We start from the raw sequence: 25,061 nt of genomic DNA, 5'->3' as shown, positions 1-25,061 counted from the left end.
TACTACCTTAACCACGTCTGCTTCATAGTGTATGAAATGGAGGGTGCTAGACCTGCCTAGGGTACTTTTGTGGCATTGTGCACCAAATGGCTCACCCCTGTAATTTGTCAATACAAAGGTTTGAATGCCTGGTACAATTATACTGATTGGCATTCCAACCCTTCTAGTAGTAGGCCTATAAAGATTAACATTCGCAAGCCAACAGGCCAAGTTAAAGGTTGTGAGCAAGACCGGTATACTGCAGATCTTTCGCTTTGCCCATTGGCTATTGAGGTAGGGGAAATCCCCGCTGTTCAACTGTATTAAACATCCTCACCAGGTGGCGCAGCTGCACAAGAACCCCTGTGTGTATAATGACGCAACATAAACTGAACGACTGTGAAGCACAGCTGCGCCATCAGTCGGTCGGTCTGCAATGTCAGGTCAGTGTAGGGCTGCTACAGTAGCCTAGGCTAGTTGGCGCGTCGTGTTATTCTGCTGACTAATAAACATAGGCCTATGTGACATTCCTACTTCTTTACAATAATGGCCTCAAAAAGCAAACTTGCACGTTTTCAACCGATTTTTCCCTATGCTTGTGATCAGCAAACGAGTAGTCTACACTGAACGATAAAATCGAAAAATGTTAAATCGATGCATACCTTACTGCAGAGAAATCTAAAGAGCGAAGCATATAGCCTACTTAACATATTATGCTTTGATGTTTTTTTTTTTTTTTTTTTACCTACTCGTGTAGGTAGCCTATTAACTAGCTTTGACTTCTCTGCATTCTGTGTTTAAAACATTTTACCAGGTTATTCTCGACTACGCGCACCACTTCATCTGGGGCTGCCCTCTGAAACTGTCCAGTAATTTTCCTCGTAGCATGTTCAGATGTTACGTCATAGGAAGGGTGGTGGTTCAGGCAAGAAATTCAGGTGAGACTCAGTGCGCACACGCATCCCAAGGCGACATAACGGAGTGTCTCTGGTACAACACAAGGGTCTGTTGTATGTGCCACGTTACGCATCGGCGCCGGCGGTTAGGCTTGTTGGGCAGCCTACAATAATCTTTAACGTCGCTTTAAAGCTAGGGCTTGGGGAAAAAGGGAAGTTGTGTAGGTCCTCAACCAGGTTTTGAGAGGATCATCATGTTTAGTTGGGCTTCCAAGGAGCAAGGAGGACGAAACAAGGAGGGAGACATGTTTCAAACTGTGACAGAGGGTCTTCAAAGCCTTTACACCAGAAAATTACTACCCCTTGAAGAAACCTACCTTTTCCATGACTTCCACTCGCCTGCACTGGAGGACGCGGATTTTCAGAGTAAACCTATGGTGTTACTCGTTGGACAATACTCAACCGGGAAGACCTCATTCATAAGGTAGTCCTACTCTTTGAATGTAATATATTTACAAAGTAGCTTCTGAAATACAAATCGAGACGAGAGTGGAAGAAATGTTGGGATTAGCAGTTTATGCTTACTCACGCAAGAAACACATTTCACTTTTAACATGGGCGACCTGTTGCTGGCTCCCCTTAACAGCTGTTCTGTAATGTCAGTGGAATAAGTAGCATTATTTAATTAAAAGGTACTATGACGCTCAGGTGTTTACTCCCTATGCAAGTTTACGGCACCTCACGCTCCAAGTGGCATCAATCGAGTCGCCGCCATCGCGTTAAAAATAGGCATACTTGATTCAGACATTTGATATCGTACCACACTCATGTGACTCATCTCGGCTGTATCTGTGACTGTTCAATTGCTCTTGTCTGGCTATGCACTGATATGCATTAAAGTGACTCGACTTCACCTTAGCTTCTCACGAGGGCACCCCTACTTCAGGTCATGAGATTTTGACACGCTGGAAAGTCAACCGTTCTCAGCACTGCGCGTGTGCCGTAGACGTAGCCTGCTGTTGTCAGATAATAGAGGCTGGGTGTGTACCTTTTCTTGTCTGAGGTTCCTAAAGTGTAGAGTTTCCGTGACCAGCCACACATGTATGCACCGAGGCAAGGCTGAGAGTCAGGTGAACAAAAAGTAAACCTGAGTCCCCATTCAAAGCCTATATATTCTACTGGGTGACGAGTAGTAAATAGTGACTGCTAGTGAGCCTCGTTTGCGCCAGACCAACAAAGTTCACACACACTCTCTTCCCAGGCTTGGCCATTCACCATAGAGTTTTATAAATGGTTTATTCACCATGAGTTTTAAAGTGGTTTAAGGGGAATTGTTGAGTCATGTGGGCTTGCTGTAGCTTTTTATGTTATTCCACCTAAGGCAAATTCCTTTGCTGCTGCCTCTGAGTCTCGTTCATATTTCATGAAAGATTGTGCCGTTTTATCAGTTTTGTGTGTGTCTGTGTGTGTGTGAGAGAGAGAGAGAGAGAGAGAGTGTGTCTTTTCTTAAAGATTATACATGGGAATGTTTGGTTTGACCTCTTGATCAAGGTCTCTTACCCAAGATATGCTTAATTCACAGCATGGTGTTTGTGCACATGTGAGTACTAGGCTATGTTTGTTGTGTGCTTGTGTTGGATCTGCGCAAGAGAGTTTCAGGAAGAGCCAAATGACAAATTACTTTGTTTTTGTCTTGTCCTTGCATCCCCCCCTTTGCTCCAAGTGTGTTTGTGTTGGGGGAGAACAGGGTACTCCTCTAGTGTTTGTGCAGGCTTTGAAGTGAGGAGACAGCCAGTAGTAATTCCAAGAGCACATTGATTCATGTGCTCTGTCCCCATTTATCGCATTATCAGGAAATGGAGCAACACGCCTCCGACCTGCTCTTCCGTAGGGAACTGGAGAGCTCAGTCTCACAGGGCCATTGTGTTTGGTCTGTCATGAGTTTGTCTCTCTTCAGACCATTTGACTTGTGAACATTCTGTTTCAGATCTGTTGACTGGTCTACCACTATGACAGCAAAAAGGGTTTCCTGGGTTGTGTAACTCTGGCCTCAGATCTGTGGGCTATTGTGTCCCAGTTGAAATGATAGATTTGAGGGGTATGAATCATTCTCTAGTAAACTAGAATTCAGCCACTGACTGAGCTTCTCAATTCTTAGAGCCCTGAAACATGGAGAGGAAGGAAGTATGGTGGGCAGATTGCAATATTGCTTACATATGTTTCTTGGTTCCCTGCTAGTGAGATGAGTTTCTCTTGTCGTGAAATGTCTCTTTTCACAATATCCCATCCATTTCAATGGCTCATTCATTGCTGAAACATATATTATCCATGTCATGACTATACTTTCTACAGGTAGTATGTTTATTTTTTCACCCCTGACTCTGAATATATCTTATTTATGTTGAAATACATGAAAAACATCTTGTAATTAGTGTTATGTGTTACTGACCTATCTATTGTGCTCCTTGTAGGTATCTGCTGGAGCAGGACTTTCCTGGCATGAGGATTGGACCAGAGCCCACCACCGATGGCTTCATTGCCGTCATGTACGGGGAGAACGAGGGTGTCATCCCGGGTAATGCCCTGGTCGTGGACCCCAAGAAGCCATTCCGCAAACTCAATGCCTTTGGAAACGCCTTCCTCAACAGGTAAAGCATCACATCACTGCTGATCTCTCATGGAGAACTGAACTGTATAAAGGTCAAAGTTTCTTTGACACAGCACACTCACTCGCACAAAAAAAAACTCCTACTAGGGGCTTTCCACTGTGCCCACACAGGTATTAGCACAGATAGGCACACCTAGAGAAGATCATAAGGGTGATGAGTGCTACTGCTTCCTTAGCTGATGTCAGGTCCCCAGCTGCTACCAGCAAGGAAAAATGCTCAGGAATTTTGCACATGCTTGGAATAGAGCAGCAGAGTAGACACCGCCAGTGTGCCTTTGCCCTGGAGGAGGGATTTGAATGATTACAGTAAACACACATATACAGGGGCGTGCTCAGGGGCACAATCGCCAGTATATATTTTTGTCATGTATTGTAGACCTGCGTGTCTCAATCCCCATCTTCACAGGCTTGGAATGCGGACAAGTGCTCACCAACTAGAAGAATGTCTTTAGGGCTGAAGATGTTGATCCCACAAACTCTCTATCTCTCTCTCCCTCCAGATTGTGTAACAGGGGATTTAGCATCCTGTGTTGTGGCAGTCAGTACTTTCACACAAAAGTGGTTTAATAATAGGCAGTTTCCCCTGTTGACTCTTGTTTGCGGAGGTATTTGTGAGGAGCGCATAGGTGCATGCTGTTTTTAGATGCCAAGCTCCCATCACTTCCTCTCTTAGGCCCCCTCGCTCCGTTCAGCCCTGTCAGATGGTTTCCATAAACAAGGTCCCCACTACACTCGGTTCACAGAGTAGGGAGGAGGTTGCACTCCTACAATCATGGCGACAGGGGGTGGCTGGGACGTGAAGAGGGAAAAAAATATGTGTAAATATAGCAGCGGGATGGGCAGCCAGGGGTTTCTAGACAGTGTGTGTGTGTGTGTGGACATATATGTGCAGGGGAAACGAATAAGTGTTTCTCTGACAGCTATCCAAGTTGAGGTCAAAGGCGTTCCTGGCGTAGGACCTTTGCTCTTGTCAAGAGGAACCTCTTAACAATACTCTTTGTTTCCCGTACTCGGTTCTGTGCGTCACACTACAGATTTGCAGTGTGAGGTGTTTTTTTAATTTTTTTATTATTCTCCTTTTCCTCCGCCTAGTCTACCAAGGCTATCCTGAATGAAAGCTGAACAACTCGTACTCTTTATTGGACCTTTATTGGACCTTTGAAAGTGCCTTTTCAGACTGTTCTCATCCCTTTCTCTTGTAATAGCCAAGTATTGTGTAAGAACACTTGTATTCTCTGATGTTCCTAGGAAGCTGATGAAGAGTCTCAACACAGCATTGGTGCTGCTGGACATGCTGTGAGAGATTAGCTATGGTGTACAAGGAACCGGCAGGAATGGAATGCCATTGATGTATACTTTAGCTAGTGGTTTGGTTCTAGATCAAGTTATGACTGTAGTTTTGGCACATACGTTAGTCCTGATTACTTTCAAGAGATGTGGATGAGGTGAGCTGGGACAGTCTTAAATTAATGTAACCATTTGGTAGCAAAATATATGAACACTGAATGTAATCAATGGCTGTCAGTGTGCATTAACTTCTACTGCGGTTTCTGTGGGAGAGACAACACAATCCCTTTGGTCAGTTGTGATTAAGAATAGTTGGAGAGGGATTTGTGAGTGAATCATACCTGACAACTTGAAGGTTATGATCTGACCTCAACACTATCATTGCTCTTGGATATTGTCCATGTGCATTTAGAAATTCCTGAGGTGGAGAGTCAGCTAGCCAGCTAGTATTTATGTCAAGGTTCCTCTAGCTTAAGTCAAGTCAAGTCAAGTTTATTTATAGCTTAAATTATGTAAATTAGAGCATCATAGGGAGTTGTCTTACATTGTGTCTGATTGGTTGAATTTAAATATCTTGTGGATGTAGCACAGATACCTTAAGGGAAGGGTTGAAGAATCACTGAATAAAAATCTGATAAGACATCAAATATGTTCTGTCTCTCATTGGTTGGCTTTAGGTTAATCTGTTCCCAGATGCCCAATCAGGTGCTCCAGAGCATCAGCATCATCGACACGCCAGGCATCCTGTCAGGAGAGAAACAGCGCATCAGCAGAGGTGAGCCACAGCTCTGCTACAACACTATGCAGCAGAGGAAGCAACTGCACAGCACAGCACAGCACCCCTACCCCTACCCCTACCCCTGTTGCATTCTTGACAGCATTTCTGTTATGAATGTGCTGGTTTGTAATCGAGTTCTTGAAGAAAACCTAAAGTGCCACATTCAGACAGGTGCTGAACTGTTTTTTTGGTAGATTGGACATTCTAGTCTGGAGCCTCAATGTGTGTGATTGTACTCTAGGCATGTACATCACACATTTCACTTGCAAATTAGCCTTACTTTCCAGCAGTTGACATGAAACCAGTTGTGCCTTGCACTTCTTCAATATATCTGTAGAAGAAATGTGATGGTACACTGATACAGTTCAAACAGTGATTTGTCTTGGTGTGATCTCACCTCATTTTAGTCAGTGCAGTTGCTGTCTAATGTGCATAAGGGTGAGACGCAGACAGTGCATTCTCTGTAGTTTGCTTAGGGTAAGACTTGAAAATCATAGTGATGCCTGAGCCACACACACACACACACACACACACACTTCGTCCTCTCTCCGCATACCGTTATCAGATTCAGTACTGTCACACTTTCCCCTTTTCCCTGGTGGAAACATGAGCTTCAGGCCCACCCCCGCACCCCGAACTCCAGCTGTGGATTACCCTCCTGCACCTCTCAGCTCCACACTTCTCCTTCTCTCTCTCTTTCTCTCTCTCTCTCACTCTCTCTCTCTTCCTCTTTTTGGTAGTGTGTGCAGAGAGGCACCTGGTGGTGTGTGTGTGGTAGGGTATGAGTATGGGCTGGACAGGTGCCAGTGCTCACAGGGAGGTGTGTGTGTGTGTGTGTGTGTGTGTGTGTGTCTGTCTGTCTGTCTTTGGAGGGGGTATTTGAAGGTTGTTGTTTAAGTTGGCAGTCAACGAAGGGAAAGACCAGATAAACCAGCAGTCTGTGACGCTGGAGTTTTTCCTGTTGCAAGTTTTATGCTTGTTTGTATTTGATCTCTGTGTGGGTTGATTAGAGTGTGTGTGTGTGTGCTTGTGTATTTGCATGTGTGCCATGCATATGTGTCTTTGTGTGTGTCTGAGCTTATATATGTGGTGTGTGTGCGCACTTGTGCGGGCCTGCCTGTGCACGCATGTGTGTGTGTGTGTATACATGCCTAAATGCAGGGGTGGAGTCGCTGGGCGTATGATGCAATCAGTGGAGAAGTGAAAGTTCTTGGCTCATGCCTTCAGTGAGCATCTGGACAAGCCTGGCAATGGTGTGACCTGCCTGCCATTGTGTGAATGAATAGTTTGGTGGGGACGCGGCAGTCTGCTGTGCAGTACGGGGTGTAGTCCTATGTCCGCTCTTTTACAGGCGTGCATGCATGTGGCCGCCTACAGAGCCTTTGCAGTCTTCTGAAGTTTGTTGTAGTCTGAAAAGTAATATGTAGTGGTGATATGGAGTGGACAGATACTCCATTTCAAGCCATTGAGGCTTATTAGGCTACTTCTACAACAAACTGTGTGTGTTTGTGTCGGTAACATTTTGTGTCGTAAGGCAGTCATTACATTACAGATGTACCAATTCCTTTCGACTACTGTGTTGCTGTGTCCATCACGGAGGTGGTCTTATTAACTCTAGTGCTAACTGTGTTGTTGTCGATCATTGAAGTAGTCTGTCCACTTGTCTAGTGCTGATCGTGTTGCTTTAACCTTCAGCAAGGAAGACATGTTGTCTGCTGGGGATGCCGTGTTCCTCCAGGGCTCTCTGTGTGTCACTGCATGTCCGTAAGGTAGCTCCCTGCTTGGCTGTCATGACCAAATGTCCTGTGGGTCTGCTGCTGGTGCTGGTGCAGTGGAGTTAGAGGCTGGGGGTTGGGGGGTGGGGTGGAGGGGTTTTACAGACATGGGGCTCTGGGCGTTAGCACATCTGTTCCTGGTTTTCCTCGTTCAGCTGAGGCTGCATTCCTCCAGCCTGCGCCACTTCGCATTCTTCTCATGGCCCATCATCGGGCGGTGGACTCGATCGGGAGTCTGCGGCAGGCGTGTATCTCAAACTCCGTGCGTATCTGCAAGCAGCTCGGTTTTTTGGCTGTGTGTGTGTCATCACTGGACAAATAGCTCTTGACATAGTCGCACACTTACGCCAGCAAGTACTGTCACAGATTGCATAGCGCAACCTATTACAGTAACAGTCTGATGTCATCTTTATGATGTGTTGACAGACATAGATGTAGCTTACTTTTGTATATGGGACTCAGGATAGACAGCAAAGCCAGTGACACAGTTGTACATCATAGCAGACAGAAGTTGGGTGGCTCATCCCCTCTAGCATGTGGTACCAGTGGCGAAACTGTCTGCAACAGTGGAAGACACTATGAGCAGAAGTTGATTAAGGACTGAAGCAAGAGATTGCCACGGATAAAAACATAAGATTTTATCTTAAGATACAAATCGGTCTCTAGTCTGTTTGACAGTGACACAAACATTGCACCTTTATCATAATCGAAATTACACATACTCAGGAACATGCAAAGTTATGTCATACGAATTAAAACAGGTTTGCAACAAGTCATAACCGATTTTATCTTAACAGCAACATTGACCCTATGTCAAGTAATGGGTTTAGGCTTTGGGCTTGGAAATGTATGATTGAATGTTTGAGTGCGTTTGTGAACTGAGTGAACCGAGTAACTGATGTTAGAGTGATTTCCATTGGCCCCGACGGTTCCCACACTAAAAGTAACTGCTGAGGGTCCCGCCCCAAATAAGGACTTGGCATTGGGGGGGCCTGCATCACTGACCTCCTATGTAATCGCTGCTATTGTTGTTCCAGCGGCCAAGTTTCCTTGTCTATACAGGGTCATTTGGAAAACGTGTTAATTGCGCCAAGGGCTGCTCACAGTCATCGCAAAACTGTGGCCGACCTTCCTTCCGAAAGTCAAGAATGAGAGCGCTGCCTCTCCCCCCTAGCGTGTGTGTGTGTGTGTGTGTGTGTGTGTGCACTTAGTGTATCTTCATGTGCACTTGTCATTCATGTGCATGTCAGCGTATGCCAGTGTGCATCTTGTGTGCATCGTAGGTTCTGTGGCGGTTTTGCTGTGTTTCGGGGCAGCATTTGTATTGTAAGCAGTTATTCCTGTTACTAAGGGGCAGATTTATTCTCTGTGAGCTCCACCCGACACAAATCAGTCCGTGGGTCTGAGCACAGTTCATCCCTGTGTCATCGGTCATCCGTCTTAACCGTCTTCTCTTCTTCTTAGCCTTTTCCTGCCTCTCCCTCTGCTACACTCTATATATCTCAGTGTCCAGCTCCTTCACCCCAACACACACACACAACACACCACCGCCAGCGCATCCCCCCCCCCCCCCCCCAAAATGTATTTCCTCATCCTTCCTTCTCTCACTTCCCCTTTCCACATCTTTTTTGTTCTAAGCGTGTTTATTATCGGTTATTTCCCTGTCACCCAATCCCTCTGCCTGTCATTAATTATGAAAGAGTCTAGCACACCTTGCATGTTATTTAAATCTGAGTGCCTGCTGGGCTTCGTCAGTGACATTGCATGCGGCCTAAATGTGCTTTGCTCACTGAAAGCAATCTGTCTGGCCTGGCTGGTCAGGCTAACTGCAATCTCTTGATTCTTGGTGAGATGATTAAGACCAGTGTTTGGATTGCATACATGCATGGGTGTTGATGTGGTATCCATTGACAAACACTTTACAATTTAGAATGGGAGTTTAGGAAGCGAGTATGGGCTTTCAGGGAATAGTGGCACCAGTGGAATGACTCACAGATGTGAAGGCACCCTCCCCTATATCTGGGTTTGTCTTAGAGAGTGTTAGAATACCCTTCTAATTAAGCTGAGAATCTGGCTGTTATCTTGCTGTGAAAGGTGTGTGTGTGTGTGTGTGTGTGTGTGTGTGTGTGTGTGTGTGTGTGTGTGTGTGTGTGTGTGTGTGTGTGTGTGTGTGTGTGTGTGTGTGTGTGTGTGTGTGTGTGTGTGTGTGTGTGTGTGTGTGTGTGTGTGTGTGTGTGTGTGTGTGTGTGTGTGTGTGTGTGTCAAAATACACAGAGATGTTTAACAGCGTGTGAACCTCACCCCATTTCATCAGTTTAAATATTTGCCAGTGACACCACATGCAGGACTTTCAGTGATGACCTGTGGTGTTTCTGCGGTGTTGTCTGCATGGTCAGTGATAACCTGTGGTGTTTCTGCGGTGTTGTCTGCATGGTCAGTGGAAGGTCTGACTCTATGCTGCGCTTCAACACCTGACATGGGGCCTCACGCTGGATGTTTTGACACTGGTGCAACTGTTTGTCAGGATGTGTCCCCTCCTACAATGCAAACACTGCCAGTCCGTCTCTGCACGTGTGCAACACAGGCATCTCACACCACAGTCAGTGTCTGCATCACTCACTTGGGCAACCCCCCCCCCCCCCCCCCCCCCCCCACACACACACACACACACAAACTTCTCACATCTTCATCTCTGACTTCACCGCACCACTCTGACTTCCTCTTCCTCTCCCTGTTAGGCTACGACTTCTCCGAGGTGCTGCGCTGGTTCGGAGAGCGCGTAGACCGCATCATCCTGCTCTTTGACGCGCACAAGCTGGACATCTCCGACGAGTTCTCCGAGGCCATCAAGGCGCTGCGCGGCCAGGACGACAAGATCCGCGTGGTGCTCAACAAGGCCGACCAGGTGGACACGCAGCAGCTGATGCGCGTCTACGGCGCCCTCATGTGGTCGCTGGGCAAGGTGATCAACACGCCCGAGGTGGTGCGCGTCTACCTGGGCTCCTTCTGGGCCAAGCCGCTCCAGAACACTGACAACCGGCGCCTGTTCGAGGCCGAGACACAGGACCTGTTCCGCGACATCCAGAGCCTGCCGCGGAACGCCGCCCTGCGGAAGCTCAACGACCTCATCAAGAGAGCCCGTCTGGCCAAGGTGCGCCCCAGCCATGCCTCCATATCTTTCCCTGGCTGAGTGAAACTGTGTTGAATTATTACAATCAAGCACACTTACTCTGTCATGTAAGCGTAGGTGTCCGGAGCTGTCGGGTCACATCTGGTTGCGCCATACGTTAGTTTTGTCTTTGCTTTATCCCATGTCCCCACTTTATCAGTACACTACATTTAAACCCATACAATCACACCTCCTTGTCTCCCACCCCCCACAGAGACAGGAATGAAAGCAGAGGGATCAAGTTTTCTGTACGCTACTTTGCCTTTTAACTCTCTTATTGTTATTACCAGAGACAACTGGCTGATTTTATGAAATAAATAAATAATGGAATAGAATGGATGAAGGTTAGCACTGAATATGAGTAAAGCATTGAGATTGGCTACAGTAGATGTTAAAGGGTGAATGACCCCTACTGTAAGCATGGTGCTACGAGTCCCAAAAATTATGATTCTGCCCAGACCTCATAAGGTGGAGTGTTGATGAAACGTGACTCCCATGTGAAACCAATTATCACTACAGCTCGAGTTCCTCATCTCCACTCTGAGAACATAATGTTGACCCCTGTACTGTGGAGGTATATCATCCCAGCGTGTGTGTGTGTGCGTGTGTGTGTGTGTGTGTGTGTGTGTGTGTGTGTGTGTGCCTTCAGGGAGACCGGGTGTAGGGGAGTGAAACTGGTACCAGAGACTGGCTCCTGAACTCCGACCCATCGCTTACAGACCCACACACACACTCGATCACACTCATTTCAAGTGTGTATGCTCCCCGAAAACCTCTTGTACATTCTGACATAACCCACCATCACTCATGCCCTCACGCACACCATTCATCTAAGGCACACTCTCCCCGTTGGTTAACACAACTCTCACGCTTGCTCACTGCGCTCTCATAAGACAGGCCCTTTTTAAAAAAACAGCCTCTTATCTCTTCCGCAATATTTTCCAGCTCGGCGGCGCAAACAGGAATCCGCCGGGGCTCCAAATTCCTTCCTGCGGCATGAAGGTCCACGTGAGGTAGAAGTGGAGGGAGCTTTAGTGACCTTCTCAGCCTCTCTCTCGACCCCACCTCCCTGGCACACTCACACTTACAAAGGCATGCACACACACACACACACACGCATACCTACTTTCCCCTGCTCTCAGCTGGCTCGCCCTGGCACAGGGGGTGTGTGTGTGTGTGTGTGTGTGTGTGTGAGAACGTGTGTACTCTGTGACGTGTCTCTCACCACCTGACCCCCCCATCTGTTTAGCCCTCAGCCTTTCCCCTCCCCACCTTGGTGCCCCAGGGCCTTATTTTTTATTTAATTTTTTCAAAGAAGAATAAACATTCCTGACAGGGGGAAGACACACTCTTATTTTGGCTCCTGCCGAGAGAGCGCTTCCTCCATTATTGAGGAAAGGTTTTGAGTAAACATTGGACCGGGACGTTTCCCCTCTGGCTACACTGCTGCTTCAGGGGTGGGGGGGGTCAGGGAGGCGGGGGTGGGGCAGAGAGTGACCAGAGGTGCGTGAACGACTCCATCAAATCCGAGGCCACTCCGATAACTCCATATCGCCACAAAGCACAGAACAGAAGGTCGGGACCTGAGAGCAATAATAAATTGCTGTCTGAAAGGCATCTATTAATAAGAGCCACTGCACCTAGTGCTTGTGCTGAGCTCTTGTCGACGCAACTGCTTATCACAGATGACGTAAAAGAGCAGTGCTCATAGAACCTCTTCTCAGGCCTCCCTAGTCAAAGCCTCTGATTGGTCATGTGTTATGTTGTGTTCATTCATGTATATTAGCGGCAAGCTTATTTTTGTTCATTTTGTAGGCATATGCAGTGGTCAGTACATTTCAGTTTTCTCCATGTGTTGACACCCTTCCCTTATTTCTCTCCCTTTCTTTCCACTTGACCATGTGGCCGTTCTCAGGTGCACGCCTACATCATCAGTTACCTGAAGAAGGAGATGCCGTCGCTCTTTGGGAAGGAGAAGAAGAAGGAGGAGCTGATCGCTCGTCTGCCCGAGATCTACCTCATGCTCCAGAGGGAGTACCACATCTCGCCCGGAGACTTCCCCAACGTCACCAAGATGCAGGTGAGCACACACGTCCGACCCTGGCCTGTCCTGGGCTGGCTACCGAAATGTCCCTGATGCCTATTGTACATCGTGGTTGTCAAGAGCCTCCCCATAGCGCTACAGGTGTATCTATAGGTTTGAGTTTGAGTTCAGTGGGAGTATACCTACTATATATTATTGTCCTGCTAGGTCAGAATGAAGACATTAAGCACATCTCATTTCTTAATATGTCCTTGAGTACAGCAGCGTTGTTGCATTCTTTCCTCGTTTCCTTCATTCCTGTGTTGTGTATCAGAGAGAGGGGCTAGGGTATAAGAAAGGCAGGAAGGAAGGGAGGATTGATGAATTAAATAATTGAGTATTACCCATGGGACCTTGCAGGACCCCTGCTGTAACCAACAACACATCATCAGTAGGGTAAAACTAACCTGTCTCATGACGGTCTAATCCCAGCTCACGTTCCCTATTAGTGGGTGAACAATCCAACGCTTGGTGAATTCTGCTTTACAATGTGGCTGGCCACCACAGCCTTAATTATCTCCCATTCCTCACCATCTCTCATTCCAACACTGCCGCCACACAAGTAACCTTTTCACCCCTTAGCTTAGCTGAAATCTGTAAGATCTTTACAAGTGTTCGGATCCTCCTGTTAAGGAAAGAAATCACTCCTCTGTCCTGTCCCAGAGCCGTAAAGGATTTAGTAGTCCACCAGCGAATGCGATTTATGGGTGAGAGGGGGTTATTTCTCTCCACATTTTCAGGAGGACTTTCAACATGAATTTATGCTCATGACCACACATGTGTAATGTGAGGGAGTGCAGGCATTAGCCAAAGCCCTGGAGAGCACATCAGAGTGGACCAGGGCCCAGTGTAATCCAGTGGGGATGTGTGTGAGTGTGAGCTGGCCAGTGTCGGGCTGGGGAGTTGAGGAAAGTGAAGCTCCATTAAGGTTGATGTTTTTCCCACCCGCCCTTTGGCCGTGGCATGAAAGACAGAGCTTTTGGAACTTCAGTTCCTGGGGAGCCAGAGGAGCTGCCAGCCGAGTTGAGCTGGCCTCAGTGGAGATGACTGTCCAGGAGGACCCAATGACCGCATCCTCTCCGGGCCACTCCTGAGAGGCCTTGCCATGAGCGTCTGCCTCCAACAGGCTGGGTCCTCTGATGGAGGAGCTCCGAGGAGCTGGGGAGAGTTTGGGTTTTAGGGCAGAAATGCAGCTGAAATGTTGTGTGCGTGTGTGTGTGTATTGGAGTCTGGAGGAACGCCCTCTCTCTGATGAGGAACAGAGAGCTGTGCAGCTGAGAGCTCCCTAACCAGGAATTGTGTTTCCTGCACAGATGACATATTGAGTGTGTGTGTGTGTGTGTGCATGTTTGGGTGAGTATGTGGATGTGTGTGTGTTTTATGGGGTTTTTGTCGTTCTCTTTTATCCGTGTGTGTTTGTGAGCCAGCAAAGCAATTGAGTGTCCATGTAACACAACAGCTGGACCACCCGTCCCAGTCCCACTCACACACACACACACACACACACACTCTCCTGGTGTTCTGCTCAGGGTCACTCAGCTGCTCTCCAAAGGGGAGGGTGGAGGCGTGTGCGCTCAGGGCCAGGGGCTATGGGAAACGGACCTGGCCCACACTCCCTTGGAGAGTTTTGTAAGCTCTGACTGCATGTGGAATGGTTCTGAAAAGATATGCATGAGCATGATTGATAAATGATTCAGAATCATTTGTCATGATGGCAATCTTAGGATAAAAGGATTAGTTGTGCAATGAAAGTTGTTTTGTTCATGTCTGGTTTCTCTGACACTGTGTGTGTGTGTGTGTGTGTGTGTGTGTGTGTGTGTGTGTGTGTGTGTGTGTGTGATCCCTCTACAGGAGCAGCTCCAGCACTACGACTTCAGCAAGTTCCCGTCGCTGAAGATCAAGCTGGTCGAGTCTGTGGACAAGATGCTGAGCAACAAGATCTCGGGCCTGATGACGCTCATCCGTGAGGAGGAGAGCAAGCATCCGGCCAAGATAGTGTCCGGCGGTGCCTTCCAGGGCTCTGAGGACAGTCCGTTCGGCCGCGGCTATGGTGAGGGCATCAGTGCTGGCGCCGACGCCGATGAATGGATCGTCCACCGCGACAAGCCGCGCTACGACGAGATCTTCTACACGCTCATGCCCATCAATGGCAAGGTGACGGGCGTTAACGCCAAGAAGGAGATGATGAACTCACGCCTGCCCAACACGGTGCTCGGAAAGATCTGGAAGCTGGCTGACTGCGACCACGACGGCATGCTGGATGACGAGGAGTTTGCTCTGGCACAGCATCTCATCAAGGTCAAGCTGGAGGGCTACGAGCTGCCCAATGAGCTGCCCTCGCACCTGGTGCCGCCCTCGCACCGCAAGGACCCCACCGCCGACACCCTGTATAACCACCAGGAGGACTGATGCATGCTGGGTCGGCAGAACCGAGAGACTCTTCTTGGCCCATAGCCTTCACAGCCTCTGCACTGTGGAACTGTTCACTTCATTTTATATAGGTCAAATGCAGTTGATTTTATGTAGTATCTATTTTTCTTTTGCTCCTTTATGTATACTGTTACTGTAGAAAGTGATATTTTTACATCTCTGTCACAATTGCTCGCTGGATGTGGTGCATTACTGAAGGTGATTAGGCAGATCGGCTCAACAGATGCCCCCGGGCAGTGTGCTGGCCCTGGTGATTGTGATGGTGATATTTGCCTTCCCTCTCTGAACTCTGAGCTCGTTCCAAGAGCCAACCAAATGCTTCAGAAGCTTCCCAGGCCAGACTGGGTGCAGTCTTAGAGCGTTATTTGAGTGGAGAACACAACCTCATGACTCATAGAGTTTGTTCTTGCATTGTGTCAGGCAGGGCAGAGCTGCGTGAGCCCTGTGTCATAAGACATGCTGCAGCTCCAGAGGCTTGATACTTTGGCCTGCATTCATTTCAGTTTTAAATGACGATACATGTCATACATTAAGTAATAGATAATATATTAGTAATTAATACTAAATATATATCAGTTAAAAAATACTTTGTTTATATTATATACATTTTGCTGTTTAGCATTCCATTGTTAAATGTCCCTCTGAAATGGTCAATTTCATGTAACAAAATAGATGACAGACACAACACTTTAGTGCACTCATTGTAGTTTACGCATTTGCTTTAGTCCGTTGCTCTAATTTCATTCCAAAGCAAATTCTGCAGTAAAAACCAAAGACAGAGAAAAAATTACAAAAATTGTTGTTACAAAAGTCAGAAATGTTGTTACAAAAATTGTTGTTACTAAAGACAGAATTGTTGTTACAAACACAAGGCTGAATAAGAACATTTTATTTCATTCTAACAAAAGATATTTCAATGTCAATTGCGGTCATTTCTTCATTTTGTACTTAATTGACGACTAAATACATTATGTATATAAATTATATGATTAGTAAATATATACATTTGGTAATGAATTTTAAGATTAAATTTGTCATTCTCTCCTTTGGTCATTCATGGGGGAGTGTCGGTCAACCAGACGCCCCACTGGGTGTCTCATTTCCTGTACAGAAAATTGCTGACAGTTTAAGATTTATAAGGAAACTGAATGGTAATCATAGAAGTTCCACTTCCATGTTCTAGGAAAGGAAACATAGACCTGCTCTAATACAGACATGAGCCTTTTTGCTTTCTTTTCTCTTTCAGTTCTTTTAATACAACTGTCATTTCTTGAACAAGTTAGACGTCATACTACAGGCGATGGGCTCAATTTAGTTAAACTCTTAAAAATAACTCACAAAAAGAATGCTTTGAACCCTTCGCTGTGTGACATGACAACCTGAGACAAGCTCAGAACTGACTGACAGATGAGTGACGTATCTAAAGGGAAAAGGTTTATCTCCCCTCTAGCACTGTGACTGAGACCCCAAGCACTTTCAGTAACACCTTCACACATGTGCATCTACTCTGCTGTTGCAGAGTTGTAAGCCCTGGGTGTTATATGTAATATTCACACTCTCTCTTACTTTCTCTCTCTCTCTCACTCACACACACACACACACACCAACCACACTTTCCTGAGGCATGTGTTTATGAAGGGAAGTGCACTGTCCCCTGAACACACATCCATATATCTGCCTTAAAACCCTTCTCTAAAAACTGCTGACATTGATTAGATTTGGTGATTAGATGAGGTCGGTGGTGGTCTTAGCTACATTCAATTGTGTGACCTGACCCTTAAACCTTAAATCTGTTCTTATGTGTGCCTTGAAATCACACAGCGTGCTTATTTGGCAGCTTTCACATGTAAAGGATTTTGTGTCTTATATGTTTGGTGGGCCTGTTTTTAAAGCAGTCGCAATGAAGGGCGCTGCATGTAGGCTACTATTGTTTCTTATAACTAGTTAGTACCATTCAAATGCTATGACTTGGTGCAGTTTATCCATTCCTGTAATCTTGTTCACAATTTTTTTTTTTTTTGAGGATCTGTCATGGAGTTGTTTTGCCGATAACAGCCTTAAGAAAGGGAGACAGCCTCTGTCCTCTGTCAACCTTTCTGGAACATGGACTGTTGTGATTATGAATGTATGAATATTTTTCCTTCTAACAAATTGTATTTGATGTCAGTGCCCGTTAAACAGGGTTACAGAATGTGGATAGTAAAGATGTGAAATAATAAATATGCGTTTGTCTCTTTTTATTTTCATTACTTTCATGGTTCATGGCATCAGTTCATAGTTATCTTGCTGGATTGGAGAATTTTGTACTACACAGCTGATATCTTCTGTTGTTTTTTGCTGTATAGATTAGACAATTCCCGTCATGCTGTCATTTTATCTTATAATTACCTAGCATTCAATTTACATCAGATAATTTGTTCTCAAATTATGGTTGATAACATTTAACAACCAGCAAAAGAGTAACTAACAGACATGATGTCACCCGCTGATATGTCAGATAAAAAGGAATTGAAGTTTGATTGGCCATTATGGCCCTTGAACAACATATTTTATGTGTGTGTATGTGTGTGTGTATGTTTATGTGTATGTGTGTTTGTGTGTGTGTATGTTTGTGTGTGTGTGTATGTTTATGTTTGTGTGTATGTTTATGTTTGTGTGTATGTTTATGTTTGTGTGTGTGTGTGTACTGTATGTTTAAGTGTGTTTGTATGTTTATGTGTGTGTGTATGTGCATGCGTGGTGTTTGTGTATGTGCATGCGTGTTTGTGTGTGTGTGAGTGTATGTGCATGTGTGTGTGTCTGCATGTTTTATACCGGCAAAGAATGTTCATTTTCCCTTTATGAGCCTGTGCCTTGAGCCCTTCAGGCTGTTGTGCTCTCTTAATAGCGAGCAAGCCCATCTTGCCCCCCTGGCGAGGGTGACCATTGTCCCCTGTGCAGTGCCAGTGTCAGGTGAGTAAGAGGGCTGTTCATGCAGTAAAACTGCGCTAACGCTACAAAGGTCACCTCGCGCTGCCTCTACTCAGTCTGTGAGTAGACGGCACACTCTGAAGCAGCAAGACATGTTGAGATTTCCTCATCTGTTGTAGCTGAAAAGCTAACTTTAGGCCTGAAGGTAAGAGATGGATGGAGCCTTAGTGCTCGTCTTTCACTTTTTGGACTTTGTAGGCCCTCCTTTCACTTTTTACACTTTGTAGGCCCTCCTTAAATAGACAGCTTAGTTGAATGGTAGTGTAGCGTACCTTCACGTGTGTAAAGGAGACTCATTTGAAAACAGGACTGGTTAGTTATTAAAGAATTCTGTTTTGCATGCCATTGGGATACAAATCTCAGGGTGATCATATCTGGTGAAATACTGCTACGCTAACAACAGATAAAGCTCATCTAAAGACAGGAAAGACACTCAACTTAAACATGATCTGATCCATTCCAACATCCTGTAATGTTAATTCTGTAATTTCCTCTATACCTTGTACACTTATCTCTTATGTAATATTGTTAATAGGTGGCTTTTTGGCTAAAACATGGCTGAGACTTAGGTCATACTAAGAAATTCACAATGCCAAGAATTTTTACAGCCCAATAGGGTGTGAGTGATTTACTTTAGAGTCAGCAGAACAGAGATGTTAATTGCCCTTACATATCTTAGCAGTCAGAATGACACTTACTTACAGTCAGTACATTTTATCATAACAGAGAATGAAATACAAAAGATTCCAATATCACTGGGCTTTGTCATCGACTTACTCTGTGTGTGTGTGTGTGTGTACGTAATGCATGTGGTGTGTGTGTGTGTGTGTGTGTGAACAGTGATGGATATCAAGCGGGATGGTCAGGAGTATGAGCAGGGTCGTATCCCGCAGCTGCAGGAGCAGCGGATGGGTATGCAGAAGAAGACCTACACCAAATGGATGAACAGCGTCTTCGCTAAGAATGGGGTAGGCACCCGCAGTCACTATCAGTGAAGTGCCCAGGAAATGACAGCCCAGTGCAGCCCTCTTAGTTGACCCCACTGTCTCTATGACTATGACTAATTAGAAGTACAAAAAGAAACCGAACATGTGTTGACGCATTTGCTGAAAGGAATACTATGACAGTACAAGTTCTCATAAGTGTTTTCAGCGGGTTTACCCATTTTGCAAAGCTTGCAGTTTACTCAAAGCTTTAAGGAATAGGCCTGTAACTGATTGACATTGAAATGAAGAAGCTGTGACCTTAATATGCACTGAAGGTAAAGGACATGTGAATAGGTCAAGGTCATAGGTGAATAGGCTTAAAACACCTCTAGGAGTGTACATTCATATAATAATGGCTATGAAGTTTGCAGACAAACATGACCTCTGGAGTGCGTGAAGGGAGGTGTATGTCTCTAGTAGGTTGTGCTAATGAAGGTGACTGGGTATCAGACCATCTGAAATGATCCCAAGTCCACTCAAAGGCTATGTGGCCCGCAGCCATCCATCCCACACAGAGGAAGTATGCGCCTTGAATAATCCCCATTGGCTTATAAAGTTTTGACATTGGACTTTTGCTCGCACCTTCCATTTCTTCATATTAACCAGAGTCTTATGATTCACAAAACCACAGCATAGTGATACTTTTTAGTAGGCCTACACATTTCCTCATTAGAACCTGGAAGCATTGACTGGCTCCGTGTGTGGTATGGTCGCCCCCTCAGTCTGTGTATACACTAATACCACCAGAAAATACTCATTACTTTGGACTCGTTGTATGTCTTTTATTTATTTGTGCAAATTGATTCCCATACTGCTTTGAAAAAAGTAAGCAATGAACATTGGCTGTTATGGACTATTGGATAATTGCTGTGTTTAATCTTAATGTTGCAGTTTTATATGTGAGCCATAATGCCAGTCCCAAATCTTTTCCTTGCTTTTATTACCAATATGTATGACTGTTACTCACTCCCTGATGTTTGTCCTTTGGGTTGGGCTTTTTAACTGACAAGATGAACCTATCCAGAAACTCAGCACTCAACTCTGTGTTCATGGAGTTGTCCCCGGGCAACAGTTGTCACGTTGTTGCGCTTTAACCATTGAACTCCCTTTAACCTTGCTTCAAACCCCCCCCCCCCCCCCGCTGACAGTAGAGAAGCTTTGTCTTGCTTTCATTGTCGACAGAGTTCAGAGAGGGTAAGAGGGAACGGGACCTCACTGGGGTGACCCTGATCTTACACATGCTGAACCTCTGTCACATCCTCCAGGAGGAAGAACAACACACTGAGAGAGAGAGAGAGAGAGAGAGAGAGAGAGAGAGAGAGAGAGAGAGAGAGAGAGAGAGAGAGAGAGAGAGAGAGGCATGGGGCGAGGGGACATACCTTGAGGGTTATACGCTGTAGACGTAAATATTTCAGCAGCAGGAGGGTGGGAAGGAAGTGGGACTGGATGCTGGATGTTGGGTGTCACCGCTAGGTATAGTCTGGGAGTGTTTCCTGTGGCACACACACCTCATATGGCTCCGGGGCGCAAACATGTACAAAACACACTCGAGCACTCGAGAGCACACACAGATGTCAAAGATGACGCACATACACACACACGCACAAATACACACACACAGCAATAGATCACAAACTGACATCATATCATAGTGCATAGATACTGTAACACACATACTGTGCTTATGTACACTGACGTACTGTATGTGTGCAGACACATTTACTCTCTACTCACATGTCAATCAGAAGTGTCTTCTCAGCATATGGATCATTAGTTACGAGCGTACCCACAACTGCCTGTCACCAATATGTATACTACGAGTACTATCAAATACACATACAATACACACACACACACATCAGAGTGGATTTACATAAGCTCAGGGGCAGGCTACGGCTGTGGCATGTGCCTCCTCAGATCCTCTCGGCTGCCTGTCAGGAAGAGAGCTATATTAATAGCTGTCTGCACTGGTTCTGAAGGTATGACAACTCTTTAACTGTTTCCCCTTCCCTTTCCCCTTCCACCCTTGGTCAGTTGGGCCCACGTTTTATTGTTCTCCGCCGGACAGGCCTAAGGAGGAGGTGTTTTCCACACTTTTCACGCTCTTTGTCTCCGCTGACACGCCAGCCAATTGAGCGATTGTGAAAATAAACATGAGGCATATAGATCCAGGCTTCACGCAGATGAATAAATAAGCACTGAACTGCCAGTCAAGAGTGGCGAGGCCTCGCTGAAAGTTACGGAGAGAATTGCTGAATATGGGAATTGCTGTTCTCTCTGGTGAATGGAGAGCCGGCCCTGTCACGTGTGTGTGTGTGTGTTTATGTGTATGTGCCAGACGGAAGATTGAGGCCAGTTTGGGCTTGGGTTAAGGCATAGAGTATGTATGTATGTATGTGTGTGTGTGTGTGTGTCTGTGTCTTGAGAATGGTGAATGGGTGTGGCATGCTGTGGAGGCACTGTGGGATAGGGAGGAGGGATCACATGAAGTCACCATTTAATGGAGCGCATTGGCAGTTGGCCAGTGGCAGTGCCAGAATCCAACCAGGCAGCTGTGACTCCACCCTGCTCAGCCTCCACCCCTAACTTATCCGCAGCCCCACGGATTGATACACTGAGTGAGAGTGAGTGACACAATGACTGACCACTGCAAACAAATGACCAACACGAGCCGTTCTGAATCTTACGGTCACCCCGATCACTGCCTTTTACAGGAGTAAATCCCACTGACCCCCTCCCCCCAGGATCTCTTAATTTGTCCAGTCTTGTAGACTTTTTTATTACCTTTGCTTCCTTTGCTTTGAGTTTCATTTCCCCTGGTTTCTCTTCAGTTTATGCACATATTTCAAATGATCAGATTACTGCAATGCACTAGAAGCTTACATACTGAAAAGCACAGCACAAAGAACTGTGTATGTGTACAATCTAGAGGTTTAGCTCAGGTTTCTTTATGTTAGGCCAAGGAAGCAAGAGACCATTTGAAAACAGCACTGGAAACTAACCACACTGGAGCTTTTTGTGAAATGTTCCGTTTCTCTCTACTTCTGTTTCTGTTACGATGCAGTGCAGGCCCAAGCTCTCAACTTCCTAGGGGTTGTATAACTTAACTAAAAGCATCCCACAACTCACAACATAAACAGACAACCAACACAGAAAGACCCAACAGCTACCCTACACGCTAGCCCTAAGTGTGGTGCACCAACTTGGAAGTAGGTCCTAACTGTGGTGTGTGTGTGTGTGTGCATGTCAGCTTGGCAGGAGAATCAGAGAGCGGTCACATACCTGTGGCATCCTCGTGCTCCCGTACTTAGTGATCCTCCGATCTACCAGCCCTACGGCCAGCCCAAACGTTGGTTCTTGTACAGTTCAGTTGTATTCTAGTTAGTGGTGGTTAATCCAAAAGAAAAAACAATCCATAGTCCAAAAGCGGCAACATAAGGGGACTTCCAAAACTAATTGCATTCTCCATGAAGGTGAGGACAAGTGCTATTTAACCAATTAGTCACAGGTAGTGACATCACTGAAGCCCCACCTGTAAGTCAGTACCATGTGACTCTAACCTATCCTAACAGTACTTTATGCCTATTCTGTATGTTCTGTATAACTATTCTATATTCTATAACTACTATTCTATATTCTATAACTTCTTCTATTATGGCTTATGTTCTTGTGTATATGTAGGAGAAGGTGGACCTGACTGATGTTTACACAGAGCTCAAAACTGGGGTGCACCTGGTGCGTCTCTTGGAGCTCATGTCCGGCAAATCTCTGAATGCCCCAAATCGCCGCACACTGCGGGTCCACTGCCTGGAAAACAACAGCATTGCCATCAACTTCCTCAAGAAAGAAAAGGTCAGAAATGTCCCTTATCACGGCTGTTTCATGAGCTTCATGTATTCGATTTATTGCTGCTGCAAAACACATTTCAGTTGTGCTTTTGATTGTGATTGGTGGGTCACAGCAAACCCTTTCAAGAGAGTTCCATTATCAGCATCATAGTTGGCCCCACAAGACTTCCTTTTTAACATTCCATATGTTATCTTAATGCAGAGGAAGTAGATTGGGAACCAAATAGAACGTTCAAGCATTGTTTTTGTTTTTATTGTTGAAAGGGTCTATAAGAACCTACTTTTAAACCAATCAATAGTGAGGCCTTTATGCTGAATCATAGCCATTGTCTGCTTATGCCCATCCTAATGACTGATTGATCCCTCCAGATCCGAGTGGACCTGATTGGTCCTGAGAACATTGTGGATGGAGACAGAACACTGATCCTGGGCCTATTATGGATCATCATCCTGAGGTTCCAGATTGGATCCATCAACTTAGATGAGGTATAGGGGCAAGGCTGATGGAGGACGGACCTGAAGCGAGTTTGCATGGGGCAGATATCTGAGGATGTGTTGAGGTTGTCTGTTGAACACTGAGTCAATCACTGCAGTGTGTTAAGGGTGAATAATGTACTGTAGATATGATGGTGATGGGGACAGGGAGGTCTGATCACATAATTTCACTGCATTTCTTACTTCCAGTAACTATATGCATGTGACAATAAACTTCCTTGTATCCTTGTATCTAGGAGCACTCCCTCTAGTTGAGGGAGTTGGGAAGAGCCTATTCACACTAAGTGTTTGTATTCCCTATGTGCTGACCTCAGGTGGACGGCCATAACAGCCTTGCCCGTCGATCCGCCAAAGAGGCCCTTCTTATCTGGTGCCAACGCAAGACAGCTGGCTACTCCAACGTCGATGTGCAAGACTTCTCTGGTAGCTGGCGAGATGGTCTGGCATTCAACGCCCTCATTCATGCGCATCGGTCAGTTGTAACAGTGAGACACTTAAAAAATCCTAATTCCTTGTTTTCATGTCACACATAATTCTGAACGACACACAATATAAACCAGCAAACCTCATAGCCACAGTTAGGTCATCCAAATGGGCCCCTGGTGGGTGAGTCTCAGTTGACTCCCATCTCGTTCTCAGGCCCGACTTGTTTGATTACCGGCGCCTGCACAAGGACGACCCAAAGCAGAACCTGACTCATGCCTTCGTCCTGGCCGAGAAGGAGTTTGGCATCATGCAGCTACTGGATGTCGAGGACATCATGGTGCCGCACCCGGACGAGCGCTCCATCATGACCTACGTCTCGCTCTACTACCACTACTTCTCCAAGATGAAGCAGGGTCAGACGGTCCAGAAGCGTATCGCCAAGGTCAGTGCCGACTGCCGACCCAGTGTCTCATCAACAGTATACACACAGGCCTTCTCCTGAGTTTCCATCCAACTCAATCACTTAGGTCAGGAGTGTCCATTTTTAAGGCACACCCGTGAATTTGGCTGAAAGTCTGTGCTCATTTCCATCAACTGTGATGCATTTTAAAAATGGACACTCTCCTAACAAAAGATGTGTGAACAGTGGTGGGTTCAAAACAGAGGTTGTCTGGGCAACTTCAACATAAACATGTAAAAGAAATACAGCAAATCCTGTACAGAAGTTGTTCAACTTAGGACCAGATTCTGAGTGGATTTTTTTCATTCTTGGAAAAAAAGGAACATGTAACCTACAGGCCTGTAAAAGTAAAAAAAAAAGCTCTTATCATTCCTGTGCCTGGTAGACTCCTCCACGTTTTTGCTGTGCAGCCCAGTGATAATACTGAGGTGGAATTCCCAAAGACTAATGCAGTCAGTCAAGACAAGTGTGTAGGGGGCCACAGAGGGTCATATACTTTCCAAAAAGTCTTCTATCTTCTGTTTCAGTGTGATATTCTTTGATTTAGTGTCTGAGTGATGTGAGAGATACTCCCTTGGCTCAGGGGAATGTGTGTGATGATGTACACAGACATCATCAAAGCTATCTGTTGATACAACACACCTTGGTGTTATATTTACAGGTTTACAGCGCACACACACACACCAGTACAGATACACACCCCCATCTCTCATAGACGCATAGACTGTACATTTACAGTATACAATACACCCACTCAAATTAGTATCGCCCTTTCTCTCCCTTTTTTGTGTCTTACTTTCATTGTGAACAC

The 25,061-nt window shown here is 45.8% G+C and overlaps 2 protein-coding genes across 2 annotated transcripts in view; both read left to right on the top strand.

The window, feature by feature from the left end:
* The first annotated feature begins 731 nt into the window (after nt 1-731).
* Nucleotides 732-16,576, top strand: ehd4 (EH-domain containing 4). Its single transcript, XM_076299163.1, has 6 exons — nt 732-1,359; nt 3,347-3,523; nt 5,508-5,605; nt 10,122-10,534; nt 12,468-12,632; nt 14,487-16,576. The coding sequence occupies exons 1-6, from the start codon at nt 1,130-1,132 to the stop codon at nt 15,042-15,044; spliced, it is 1,641 nt and encodes a 546-aa protein (XP_076155278.1). The 5' UTR covers nt 732-1,129; the 3' UTR covers nt 15,045-16,576.
* A 2,301-nt stretch (nt 16,577-18,877) lies between these two features.
* The window catches only part of sptbn5 (spectrin, beta, non-erythrocytic 5), a 58,370-nt gene continuing 52,186 nt past the window's right edge, over nt 18,878-25,061 (top strand). Inside the window, exons 1-5 of the mRNA XM_076300145.1 lie at nt 18,878-19,003; nt 22,703-22,873; nt 23,239-23,355; nt 23,679-23,836; nt 24,004-24,232. Coding sequence (XP_076156260.1) covers nt 18,878-19,003; nt 22,703-22,873; nt 23,239-23,355; nt 23,679-23,836; nt 24,004-24,232 — 801 coding nt within the window. The remainder of the gene's footprint in view (nt 19,004-22,702; nt 22,874-23,238; nt 23,356-23,678; nt 23,837-24,003; nt 24,233-25,061) is intronic.

The sequence above is a fragment of the Alosa pseudoharengus genome, unplaced genomic scaffold, assembly GCF_046254945.1.
Source record: "Alosa pseudoharengus isolate Yale_2024_CS ecotype anadromous, Long Island Sound unplaced genomic scaffold, YU_APseudo_1.1 YU_APseudo_1.1_scf_22, whole genome shotgun sequence".
Taxonomy (NCBI): domain Eukaryota; kingdom Metazoa; phylum Chordata; class Actinopteri; order Clupeiformes; family Clupeidae; genus Alosa; species Alosa pseudoharengus.
This window is presented reverse-complemented; position numbering and strand designations above follow the sequence as displayed.